This window comes from Podarcis gaigeae, assembly GCF_964106915.1.
Source record: "Podarcis gaigeae genome assembly, chromosome: 1".
Taxonomy (NCBI): Eukaryota; Metazoa; Chordata; class Lepidosauria; order Squamata; family Lacertidae; genus Podarcis; species Podarcis gaigeae.
The window spans coordinates 6,176,671-6,189,970 of record NC_139678.1 but is presented as its reverse complement, the minus strand read 5'-3'; the positions used below and the strand labels follow the sequence as shown (position 1 = coordinate 6,189,970).

Sequence of the window (13,300 nt, the reverse complement as noted above, 5' to 3'; positions counted from 1 at the left end):
CAGGCTCAGTCAGGGACACTGGTAGGTGCAGCGATTAAAGCATCCCAACAGTGCTTCGCTACAATACTTTCGCCCTTAATCCATGGTCAGCTGCTTTGCAAAGGGGTGAGGGGTGGGAGAAATTTAAATGCAAACATACTAAGAAGGTGCATCTCCTCCATAAAAAGAAAAATAGGAAATCTCCTTGCATGTGGAAAACTAGCACATCAGGGAGGTCAGGCCAAGACACTTCTCCAGGAGAGGCTAGCTTTCTACGTGCAAGGGACTTTTCTACTTCACAAGACACTCAGTTGTGGCCTTAGACCGGCAATTTCTGTTTCATTGAACCTACACTGCACTGCTTTTGTTGGGAATTGTTTTGTTTTATTTTTTTTAATAATCCATCAACTCTTTTATTAGGTTTTCTGTTGTGTTATTATAAACTCGCAACCCTTATTGGTACCTTACGGCGAATGGCAGGTAAGTAATCTTATAAACAGGCAAGTTAATAATGATAATTATGTGGTGTGTGGTGTGTGGTGTAGTGGTTAAGAGCGGTAGTCTCATTATCTGGGGAACCGGGTTCGCATCTCCGCTCCTCCACATGCATCTGCTGGGTGACCTTGGGCTAGTTACACTTCCTTGAAGTCTCTCAGCCCCACTCACCTCGCAGAGTGTTTGTTGTGGGGGAGGAAGGGAAAGGAGAATGTTAGCCGCTTTGAGACTCCTTAAAGGGAGTGAAAGGCGGGATATCAAATCCAAACTCTTCTTCTTCTTCTTCTCCTGCATATCAGATTTCTACAGACTGAAGAGGACTGTACCATTCTGTTCTAGACTGAACCATACAAACAAGCCCTTTAAATTACTGGCTGAATGTTTATTATCATGTTATGTTATGTTATGTTATGTTATGTTATGTTATGTTATGTTATGTTATGTTATGTTATGTTATGTTATGTTATGTTTTATGTTATGTTATGGTATGTTATGTTTTATGTTATGTTATGTTATGTTTTATGTTATGTTGTTATGTTATGTTATGTTATGTTATGTTATGTTATGTTATGTTATGTATGTTATGTTATGTTATGTTATGTTATGTTATGTTATGTTTATGTTATGTTATGTTGTTATGTTATGTTATGGTATGGTATGGTATGTTTTATGTTATGTTATGTTATGTTATGTTATGTTTTATGTTATGTTGTTTTATGTTATGTTATGTTATGTTATGTTATGTTATGTTATGTTATGTTATGTTATGTTATGTTATGTTATGTTATGTTATGTTGTTATGTTATGTTATGTTATTATCATATATTTATTTATACCCCATTTTCTCCCCGACAGCATCTCAAGGCAGCTGACAGATAAAATCAGAACAGCTAAAAACATGGAAATAATAATAATAATTTTAAAAAACAAATCAAACATTAATAGAAATTTAAACTATATCTGTTCTGCCTTCACTGCCTCCAACCATGGAGGTAGAACATATTGATCTGAAACTATTTAAAACAAAACAAAGACATCTCTCTGCACCCAAAAGCAGAAGGTCAGCTTGTTTGGCAATCGTCTTCCTTAGTGATTTCTAATTAGAAAAGGATGGAGGCGAGTATATTGTATAAACCAGCAGATCAATAATACCGTACTCCGCGGCACAAGTCCGTCTTCCCTCAAGGAAAGCGGATCATTTCCACACTCCTGCTCAGGGCTCCCCAGTTAAGGGTGTTTGGAGACCGCAGATGAGGCAAAAGGTCTTCATAAGTGGAACGAAAAGCTCAGTTAATAATAATAATAATAATAATAATAATAATAATAATAATAATAATATTTATACCCCACCCATCTGGCTGGGTTTACCCAGCCACTCTGGGCGGCTTCCAACAAAACACTAAAATACAATAATCTATTAAACATTAAAAGCTTCCCTAAACAGGGCTGCCTTTCAATGTCTTCTAAAATTTTTCTCTTTGACATCTGGTGGGAGGGCGTTCCACAGGGTGGGTGCCACTACCGAGAAGGCCCTCTGCCTGGTTCCCTGTAACTTGGCTTCTCGCAGCGAGGGAACCGCCAGAAGGCCCTCGGCGCTGGACCTCAGTGTCCGGGCAGAACATTGGGGGTGGAGACGCTCCTTCAGGTATACTGGGCCGAGGCCGTTTAGGGCTTTAAAGGTCAGCACAACACTTTGAATTGTGCAAGGAAATGTACTGGGAGCCAGTGTAGGTCTTTCAAGACCGGTGTTATATGGTCTCGGCGGCCGCTCCCAGTCACCAGTCTAGCTGCCACATTTTGGATTAGTTGTAGTTTCTGGGTCACCTTCAAAGGTAACCCCACGTAGAGTGCATTGCAGTAGTCCAAGCGAGAGATAACCAGAGCATGCACCACTCTGGCAAGACAGTCTGCAAAGCAGCCTTGGAAAGCTGCCGTTCTGAGCTGATAGCAGGAGCTGAGTGTGCGTAACCCCTTTCTGGTGAAATAAAAAAAATTAAGGTCTTTTTTATATATATAATAAATATTCATAAATGTACCAACCAAGCACATACGTAGATGTGTGGACCACATGTCTGGAGCAGCACAGGAGGACCGCCCTGAAACCATTTTCACTTCCAAACTGATCAAATGTTTTCTCTGCAAGGAGGGAGGAGATGGGGGAGTCTCCCCATTGTCTTTTTGCTCACAAATCCTGTCTTAAGGATATGTCTGTGTATGAATATGGTGAGCCTGTGATCCCAGGGGATCCAATCAAGTAAGCATTAACAGGTAACCTGCCAGAAAGGAGGCAAACAAAGCACTCAGATTTCTGTTGTAGACCGCCCCTTCTGTGATGTAGGTATGATGTATCCGGAGGGTGGTCTTGGACTCCAGCGCGGGCAATTTAAAATGTCTAGATAAGGGCGGACACACCTTGGTTCTGGGTTCCTCCTCCTTCTCCTGTGTGTGGGGGGAGCACCCTGTTGCAACAGTTAGTAAAGATCAGGCTTACTAGCTGCTTTGCTTCTCAATATTCTCTGGTTGGCCCCTGTCATTTTCTCCGACCAATGGAGAAACTGAAAAAGACTCTTTAAGGGCTCTTGTGTCCCCCCCCCCCCATAAGGGAATAAGGGCAGATTTATGTTTATTACACTGGTAAGCTATTTTAATACACAAAATATCCCGCTCCCTCCCTGGGACATATCCACTCCCCCTGCACAATTACAAGTTGAATAAGCAGCTAGAATGTATTCTGATGTATTACAGTATTTTTATATTTTGTTGGAAGCCGCCCAGAGTGGCTGAGGAAGCCCAGCCAGATGGGCGGGGTATAAATATATTATTATTATTATTATTATTATTATTATTATTATTATTATTAAACCCAGCAGCAGGAAATGATATTGGGAGGGGAGAAAATTTAAGCAGCACCTCATGCACACAAACAAAAACACACACATGCTGCTTCTCACTTTAAAACTGCAGCCTCCCCAAATTGCTTTTCTATTTATTTCTTTTTAAAGGAATCATTATACGATTTAAAGTTTTGCTCCCAGCCTCACAGGAAGCAAAAAGTTTATCACACAAAAAGAGGGGTTCTTTGAATCCCAGATAATCAATGAATCGCAACAGCAAGGCAATACAACAATGCTATGTTTTTTTCCAGGACATGGAGACACTGAGTAAATCAACAACACTTCTAAGAAGCTACATGAACCAGTGGAGGGGCAACGGATCGAAAGGAAACCTGGTACCCCTCACCGATTCCTCCTGTCTTCGTAACTAATTGTTGGTGAAGCAAATCGCTTCCTTTACTTCGCTTCCTCCTGCTTCTTCAGTCGGTGGCAGAATGAGCTAGCAGAGGCATGTCCAGAGTTCGTTTAGGGGGCCTAATCTGGCCCGCCGGTCGGTATAATCCGGCCCCTGTGTCAGTTTATTTCCTGGGGTAAAATCCTAAAAAAACCCTCAACAACTGGTGTTATGTACTAAAGTTCTCACCCTGGGCCAGTAGGGGGATACTGTAGATAGTTTTCACTCAGGTCAACATATGCAAATAAGGGATTGAAAGTGACGTTCAGTGATTGGATAGTTACAGAAAATGGTTACTGTTGCGTTGTACTGGAGCTCTATATAAGCAGGCTGGCTAAACCCTTCAGTTCAGTTCAGAGTGAAACTGGTTTGGAAATAATGAAAAAAGTGAAATACCTAGGGGTGAATTTAACATCTAAGAATGTGAACTTATTTAAAGACAATTATGAAAAATGTTGGACAGAAGTTAAGAAAGATCTAGAAATATGGTCTAGGCTGAGACTTTCCTTGTTAGGCCGAATTGCTGTTATCAAGATGAACGTATTGCCTAGAATGTTATTTTTATTTCAGACCTTACAGATTCTAGACAAGATGGATTGCTTCAAGAGGTGGCAGAAAGATATATCTAAATTTGTCTGGCAGGGCAAAAAGCCCAGAATAAAATTTAAGATCTTAACTGATGCAAAAGATAGAGGGGGTTTTGCCCTGCCGGACTTAAGACTCTATTATGAATCAGCGGCTTTCTGCTGGTTGAAACACTGGCTACTCCTTGAAGACACAGACATTTTGGACCTAGAAGGGTTTGATAATAACTTTGGTTGGCATGCATATCTATGGTATGACAAGGTAAAGGTGCATAAAGGCTTTAAAAACCATATTATTAGGAAAGCTTTGTATAATGTCTGGATTCGATATAAAGATTTGTTGGAAAGTAAAACCCCTAGGTGGCTGTCACCAATGGAAGCCAAGGCGGTGAAAAAATTAAATATGGAACCTAACTGGCCAAAATATTGTGAAATCCTAGAACAAGATGGCGAAAAGTTTAAACTCCAGAGTCATGAGAAGCTAAAGTTTAAAGTTCGAGATTGGTTACGTTACTATCAGATAAATGAGACATTTAAGCAGGACAGGAAATTAGGATTTCAGAAGGAGAGGTCAAAGTTAGAAACAGAACTGCTAGAACCCAATACTAAGAATCTATCTAGAATGTATAACTTGCTGTTGAAATGGAATACACAGGAGGAAACGGTTAAATCAGCTATGATTAAATGGGCACAGGATATCGGTCATGACATTATGTTTGCTGACTGGGAACAGTTATGGACCACCGGCATTAAGTTTACGGCATGTAGTGCCTTAAAAGAGAACATAATGAAAATGATCTATAGGTGGTACATGACCCCAGTCAAGCTTGCAAAAATCTACCATTTGCCCAATAATAAATGTTGGAAATGTAATGAGTCTGAAGGTACCTTCTTTGGTGGACCTGCCCAAAGATTAAAGCCTTTTGGGAAATGATCTATAATGAAATCAAAAAAGTCCTTAAGTGGACATTTATAAAGAAACCGGAGGCTTTTCTCTTGGGCATGGTTGGCCAGTTGGTGCCAAGGAAGGATAGGACTTTTTTTATGTATGCGACCACAGCAGCAAGGATCCTGTTGGCAAAGTATTGGAAGATGCAAGAACTACCTACTCTGGAAGAATGGCAGACAAAGGTGATTGACTTTATGGGACTGGCAGAGATGACCGGCAGAATCCGTGACCAGGGGAAAGAGACAGTGGAAGAGTGGAATTTAAAATATATCTTAAAAATTGTTGTAAAATTGAGGACTGATAAGATGTCTGGGGGTAAGAAATAGAGAATTACAGCTGTAAACATTAACATTAAGGAAATTTAAAGAAAACTACTAGAGAAATTGACTGAAGGGTTGCTAAAGAGTTGTAAAACAAGGATGCAGTGAAAGGGAGGTATGGGGAAGTCATGTTTTTAATGTTTTTTATATGTTTTTGTTTTGTGTTTTGTTTGTCTTTTTGTTAAAAAACCAATAAAAATTATTATTAAAAAAAAGAAAAAAAAAGTTCAGTTCTGTTCTGGCCTGTGAATAAACAAGAGCTGTTTGAAGAATCACTATGTTGTCTGATATGTTCACCCACAGTCCCAAAAAAAGGCTCAACAACTTTGGGGTAAAATCATAAAAAAAGCTCAACAACTTCAATCCTAAACAACTTTGGTTGGCCCTCACGGCCCTTCACTTCATCAAGTCTGGCCCTCTTTGAAAAAAGTTTGGACACCACTGAGCTAGCACATGTTTGTGTTAACTTCTTTGCTCTGCCTTGACCACATGTGAAAACCTATGTGTTATGTACTGAGTTGAATAGGATCCAAAATGCAGCAGTCTGATTGGTCTGCAGAAGCCACCCAATCCAGCTCCAGGTGAAAGTGAATCCACAACCTGATTGGCCTACAGGAGAATCCCGGAATTAGCCAATCACGTGCAGCCCATTGTGTAAATAATGTATATAAAGCAGATACTTTGGGGGAACTTTCATTCCTCCTCACCACTATGAGCTGAATAAAGAGCATGAAATCCACTCTTGACTCTGAGTATATTTCACTACGCATAAAAATGTCTTTGTTTGCTAAGAGCAATAAACTTCAAGTTTTCTTTAATCCTTCCAGACAGCAGTCTTGCCAGACTATTTTTTTTTCTTGCACGGCGCTGTATTTTATTTACCAACTTGTGATACCCTGAGACTGACAAAAGTTCCTCACCTCTTCAGATTAATGTTTTGTTTGAACAAGGAGAGTCCAGCTCAGGTCCCCACTCAGGCGCAAACCTTCCCTGAGTGACTTTGGGGGAATTAAGCTCCATCTGCACTATGCATCTAAAAGCAATTTAAACAGTGATGGCTTTCTGTCACCCCAAAGAATCCTGGGAATTGTAGTTTGTTAAGGGTATTGGGGGTTGTTTGGAGACCCCTTCATTGCCCTCTCAGAGCTCCAATTCCCCGAGTTCCCTGAGAAGCCACTCTGGGAATCATAGCTGTGTGAGGGAAACAAAGGGATTTCCTAACAACTCTCAGCACCCGTAACAAACTACAGTTCCCAGGATTCTTTGGGGGGAGCCATGGCTGTTTAAAGTTGTGTTACACTGCTCTAAATGTATGGAGAAGATGGGGCCTACTTTGCTAGGTAGCCTTACTGTTCAGCCTAGTCCGCTTTGCAGGGCTGCTGAGAAGATAATATGCCATCCACCTCCACAATTTGGACACCTTAGAGAAAAAGCAGGAAATTAGCATGACCAAGAAGTACGCAGTACGAAACTAATTTCATACTCCGCAAGTGCTGTGGAAAAAAACAGGGCATCCTGCTTTCTCGCGCGAAAACAAGGTGGCCATTTTGGGTGCTGTGATTTTGTGCCTAGATCTCACCCGGAAAAAGAGCTCTCTTTCGGGGCTGCAATCTTATGTTTTGGAGCGCCTGAAAGCATAACCCCAAAAAGTGCATCATTGGGGTTCCATGATCTTGGGCGGGCCACATGTGACTCAGGCGGGAAGATAAGCACACCAGTTTTGGGACTCAAGATGTTGGAGGGTTTGTAATTTCAGCTTTAGAGAGAGAGAGAGAGAGAGAGAAAATAATCATCATCATCATCATCATCATCATCATCATCAGTGGCGTAGCATGGGGAGTGCAGGGGGGGCCGGCCGCACCGGGCGCAACATCTGGGGGTTAGGGTTAGGGGGCGCAAATCCACGGGTTAGGGGGTGCAGATTACTTGCCTTGCCCTGGGTCTGACAACCCACGCTACACCACTGATAATAATTATAATTATAATTATTATTATTATTATTATTATTATTATTATTATTATTTATTTGTACCCCGCCCATCTGGCTGGGTTTCCCCAGCCACTAGGGGCGGCTTCCACAAAGACCAAAAATACACTAAGATGTCATACATTAAAAACGTCCCTGAACAGGGCTGCCTTAAGATGTCTTCTGAATGTCAGGTAGTTGTTTATCTCTTTGACATCTGATAGGAGGGCGTTCCACAGGGAGGGTGCCACCACCGAGAAGGCCCTCTGCCTAGTTCCCTGTAACCTCACTTCTCGCAGGGAGGGAACAGCCAGAAGGCCCTCAGAGCTGGACCTCAGTGTCCGGCAGAACGATGGGGGTGGAGATGCTCCAGGTATACTGGGCCAAGGCCGTTAGGGCTTTAAAGGTCAGCACCAGCACTTTGAATTGTGCTCGGAAACGTACTGGGAGCCAATGTAGGTCTTTCAAGACCAGTGTTATGTGGTCTTGGCAGCCGCCCCCAGTCACCAGTCTAGCTGCCGCATTCTGGATTAGTTGTAGTTTCCGGGTCACTTTCAAAGGCAGCCCCACATAGAGCGCATTGCAGTAGTCCAAGCGGGAGATAACTAGAGCATGCACCACTCTGGCGAGACAGTCCGTGGGCAGGTAGGATCTCAGCCTGTGTACCAGGTGGAGCTGGTAAACAGCTGCCCTGGATACAGAATTGACCTGCGCCTCCATGGACAGCTGTGAGTCCAAAATGACTCCCAGGCTGCGCACCTGGTCCTTCAGGGGCACAGTTGCCCCTTCAGGACCAGGGAGTCCTCCACACCAGCCCGCCCCCTGTCCCCCCAAAACAGTACTTCTGTCTTGTCAGGATTGAACCTCAATCCTATATCTCAGGGCTGCACAGCTAAGCCAAACCCAGCGCACAAACCAGGGGCTAAAAAAACCTTCCTTTTCTGCATGGGCCTGGGACCAACACATGGCTAGCAGCTTATGTTCCCCAAACCTGTCAAAGCCCCAGGCAGAACATCAGCACTGATGGCATTAGATCTGGGGTTGGGCACAGGTGCCCCTGCTCCCAAAAAAATTGTTTGCTTTTTTTAAGCATGAATCTGTGGCTAGCTTTGCAGGCCTCGCCTCCCTGTTCCTCCAACCTTCTCCAAAATCTGGCGATCCATTTGCTACAGGGATACATGCAAACAGTACTAATCCACTTAGCCATTTCTCTGTGGGGAAACAGATGGCCCCTTAAATTTCCGGGACGCAGATCTGTTGGTTTTTATGAATTAAAACACACACGAAAATGACCGTCCCTTCCTCCAAAACACCCCCATCTGCAAAGATCACAGCATGTGTCTCCTGTTATATATCATTGCACCAGAGTGCCCGCCTTATGTTATTTTTAAAGTGGGGTGTAGCATCTCTGCACAGCAGACAAATGGCAAATGGTCTGAAGTTTCGCTCCTCCCCCACCAGCTCGCTTCCATCTCTGAATAAAGCAATTCCCTGTGGCTGTTCTGAACATTAAATGCCAAACACTTATTATTATTTTCCTTTCTAAGGAAAGGAGCTGTAAGGACAGCATCAGACGGTAACCTTCAGAGGTATTTCTGCGACGCACAAAAAGTTCAAAGAAAGGCTTGCAATTCTCATCTCTTTTTTTCTATCCCTTTCTTGCCATCGTCTAAACCTTGGAATTCCACAACGAGGCTCTTGCTCCAAAGTCTGGAGAGCTAGAGAAATGAATGAAATCAAAGCCATGAATCGGAGGGGGAAATTCGATCTGTGCCCAAGAAACTTGGGAGGAAAGGGGAGAGAGAGAGAGGTGGAGGGATGGGGGAAGCAAATTCCCAAACAAAAGGCAGGCAGAGGCAGCAAGCCTCCATTTGCTGAAACAGTACACAAAGAAGCTCTGGCTGCTGTTCTTGTGGAATGCAAGGCTAGCAAGTGGCGAGGACCGTGCATCCTCCCATCAAGGCCTCCTTCCATCCCCAGCTCTCAAAAAGCCCAGGGCAGCGAGCATCCCTTGTCTAGGCATCTTTTAGCTGCGTCTGGGCAAGTGACTTGGGAGAAGTCTCTCTGCAGACAAGTTCTCGGCCTCCCTTGGACCTAGACTTCTCTCCCTCGTTGCCAGGAAACAGGGCAGCCTCTGTCTCATCCCTGCCTTACCTGAGCGCCCTCCATCCTTTCAGCTAGGCAGCATCTTCAGGAAGATGCTATCTGGGCTGGTCCTCAGCATCCTTCTCTCAGCTGCTCTGCTGCTGCCTTCATGGCCAGGAGAGACTGGGAGGAGGGAAGGAGAAGAGGGAGGGGAAGGAAGAGGCTGCTGTTCATATTCATCAGCCACTCCTCCTCACTGGCTCGGGGATTGGCCCAGGCAGCAGTAGCAAGACTCCCACCCATGGGGGCCCTCCTTCGCCCCGCCCACCAGCCGCAGACCTGTGCTGTGCTTATAGGAGTTGGAGGGGGGGGGGTTCCTCACGCCAGCAGGTTCCTCCAGTGGACTCATAAATAGCAAGAGCTTGGACAGCATTTTCAAGTCTTAAAAAAAACGCAAAAAACGCTTGGGTTGCAAAAGGGAGGGTCCATATAGCTCAGAGGTAGCGCACCTGCTTGGCATGTAGAAGGTCCCAAGTTCAGCATCTAAAGGAGCAGAGTGCAGGTGTAGGACAAGACTCCTACCTGAGACTCTAGAACATGCGTAGGCAAACTAAGCCCGGGGGCCACATCTGGCCCCATTGCCTTCTCAATCCGGCCCACGGACGGTCTGGGAATCAGCGTGTTTTTACATGAGTAGAATGTGTCCTTTTATTTAAAATGCATCTCTGGGTTATTTGTGGGGCCTGCCTGGTGTTTTTACATGAGTAGAATGTGTCCTTTTATTTAAAATGCATCTCTGGGTTATTTGTGGGGCATAGGAATTTGTTCATTCCCCCCCCCCCAAATATAGTCTGGCCCCCCACAAGGTCTGAGGGACAGTGGACCGGCCGCCTGCTGAAAAGGTTTGCTGACCCCTGGCCTAGAAGGATGCCAGATGGACAAATCAACAACCACAATAATAACAGAAACAATGGCTTCCTCCTGGATTCAATGCATCCCACGATGGATTACAGGTGTGCAGCCTCTATCCAGGTGCGCTTACCAGGAGATCGAGCTTGAGAGTTTCTCGATGCAAAGGATGTGCTCTACCAGTGATCGGGACCACTGGAGATTTCTGAGAGAAAAAGAAGCAGAAACGGCTGCAGTTTGCGTGTTCGTCTATGGTCAGGAAGAGAATTCAATAAGTGAATGCAATTGGTTTTCACTCAGATCGTTTTTTCACCTAATTGTTATTATTATTATTTATTAAATTTATATACCGACCTGCATCCGAAGACAGTGGTTCACAAGATAAAAATACATGACAGGAGCTCAAAATAAAAAGTTAAAACAAAAGTAAAACGAAACAATAACTCCCACACACACATTTAAAAAGCTGTAGAATAATGGCCTCAGATGATGATCACAAGGTCTGGGTCAGTTTATATGGGGAAGTTGGTCCTTGAGGTATTAAAGCCCTGAGCCATTTAAGTGTGCAGAATATATGCAATTACTTTCTTTTACATTGTTTAGAAGTTTCCATTACATTGTAATGAATGTAAGTTACATAAATAGTTATGTAATCTGCATAACTTAACTTTAGGTAGGGGATAGCAATACACATAACACAGTATTTGGTGGAAACCAAACTGCAGCAGAAAGGAAAACGGTGCTGATAGTGATGAATACAGGTCAGAACAGAAATTGCTGCCTTCTTACAGTGAGCTACAAGGGACACGGGTGGAGCTGTGGGTTAAACCACAGAGCCTAGGGCTTGCCGATCAGAAGGTTGGCGGTTCGAATCCCCGTGACGGGGTGAGCTCCCGTTGCTCGGTCCCTGCTCCTGCCAACCTAGCAGTTCGAAAGCACGTCAAAGTGCAAGTAGTTAAATAGGTACCTCTCCGGCGGGAAGGTAAACGGCGTTTCCGTGCGCTGCTCTGGTTCGCCAGAAGCGGCTTAGTCCTGCTGGCCGCATGACCCAGAAGCTGTGCACCAGTTCCCTTGGCCAATAAAGCAAGATGAGCGCCGCAACCCCAGAGTCGGCCATGACTGGACCTAATGGTCAGGGGTCTCTTTACCTTTACCTTACAGTGAGCTACAGCCCTCGCCCAACTTCTCACCTTGTGTCTCCCTTCCCTTTCCATCCATAACAATATGCATATAATGTTCCTTTAGCTCACCTGGATTTTCTTTCTTAATTATTTCCACAAGAACATCACGAGCAGCAAAGCAGAACCTGCAAGCCAGTTTATACCTAATCTGCCCAGGCCACCCTCTTGTGGCACGGCAGGTGGGTGTTCTTGAGATTTCCATTTTTGTTTTTCTCCAAAAGAACAGAGTCCAGCTCCGCTCCTGATCTCTCCAGTGCTGATGGAAGTAGAAAATAGTTTACTTGGTGTGAATAAAGTCAGCAGTTACAACCTGGGAAGCAGAACTGCTGAGTAAAAAGAAATACTCAGATACTCTCGCTGAACTACCCAAGGTCATACGAGGAAGTTGCAATTCTGGGAAGGAAGCCTGGAAGAGATATACCTTTATGCTTTCCAGGGCTAACCAAGGTTTGTTAGAGTCTGTTAAGAGTGTACATAAATCAATGGAGCAAATAAGTGCTCCAAAGTAAATAATAAATCTCGGGGGTGGAGGGAACCCACTGAAATAGTCACACCACACGGTAGCATCTCAACTTAAATTTAAACCACCATCTGTCGGTTCCCTGCAGTACTGAGCTATTTCCTTCCTCTCCCTGTCCTACATAGCGAGTTGCAAAATTAGACAAGCACAGCAAAGAAAGAAAGAAGCAAGGGAGGGAGAAGGGAAGCCGACCCAAGAAGATGTTCTCAAGGGCATCTCAAGAGGTCAGCCTATTAACTAATGGAAACAATATCAGACTGTGTCTAAGGACAGCCCTGCCGGGGGATGAGATCAGAAGTGGTCCATCTTGTTCAGCTTTTCCTTTCCCACAGCAGGGCAGCCAGATCCCTCTCAGAAAGCTCACAAGGGGGACATGAGTGCAATATTTCTCATGCATTGTTTTCCAGCAACTACTACATTTATTTCCTCTATTTGATACTGAAGCTTGTATGTAGGATGCACATGGCCAAAATGGCAAGTAAAAGGTCCAGTCGTGACCGACTCTGGGGTCGGTCATCTCGCTTTATTGGCCGAGGGAGCCGGCGTACAGCTTCCGGGTCATGTGGCGAACCAGAGCAGCGCACGGAAACGCCGTTTACCTTCCCGCCGGAGTGGTACCTATTTATCTACTTGCACTTTGACGTGCTTTCGAACTGCTAGGTTGGCAGGAGCAGGGACTGAGCAACGGGAGCTCACCCCGTCGCGGGGCTTCGAACCACCGACCTTCTGATCAGCAAGTCCTAGGCTCTGTAGTTTAACCCACAGCGCCACCCATGTCCCTTAAAATGGCAAGTAGTAACCACCAATAGCCTTTTCTTCCCTGCATTTGTCAAATCCCCTGGAGGGAGCAAATTGCCTAGTTTAACTGTGCTGTGTGAAAATGCACAGGGAGTCCGTAACTTACGTATGCAGGGATTACGTTCAAGGGATTGTGCCAAAAGCCATATAGTCAAAACACCTGGCGGTCAGTGGCAGGTGGTTGCCGAAGTCATTTCCCCCCAGATGCCCACCCATATTCTGCCCC

The 13,300-nt window shown here is 44.5% G+C and overlaps 1 protein-coding gene across 3 annotated transcripts in view; it reads right to left on the bottom strand.

The window, feature by feature from the left end:
* The window catches only part of ARMH4 (armadillo like helical domain containing 4), a 59,358-nt gene extending 49,443 nt beyond the window's left edge, over positions 1–9,915 (bottom strand). For 2 of the 3 annotated variants that reach the window (XM_083733729.1, XM_083733730.1), the window contains exon 1: positions 9,736–9,914. In XM_083733729.1, coding sequence (XP_083589855.1) covers positions 9,736–9,750 — 15 coding nt within the window. In that variant the 5' untranslated portion in view covers positions 9,751–9,914. Of the gene's footprint in view, positions 1–9,735 lie in introns of all 3 variants that reach the window. The other variant, XM_083733731.1, reaches the window with a different exon arrangement.
* Between the last annotated feature and the right edge of the window lie 3,385 nt (positions 9,916–13,300).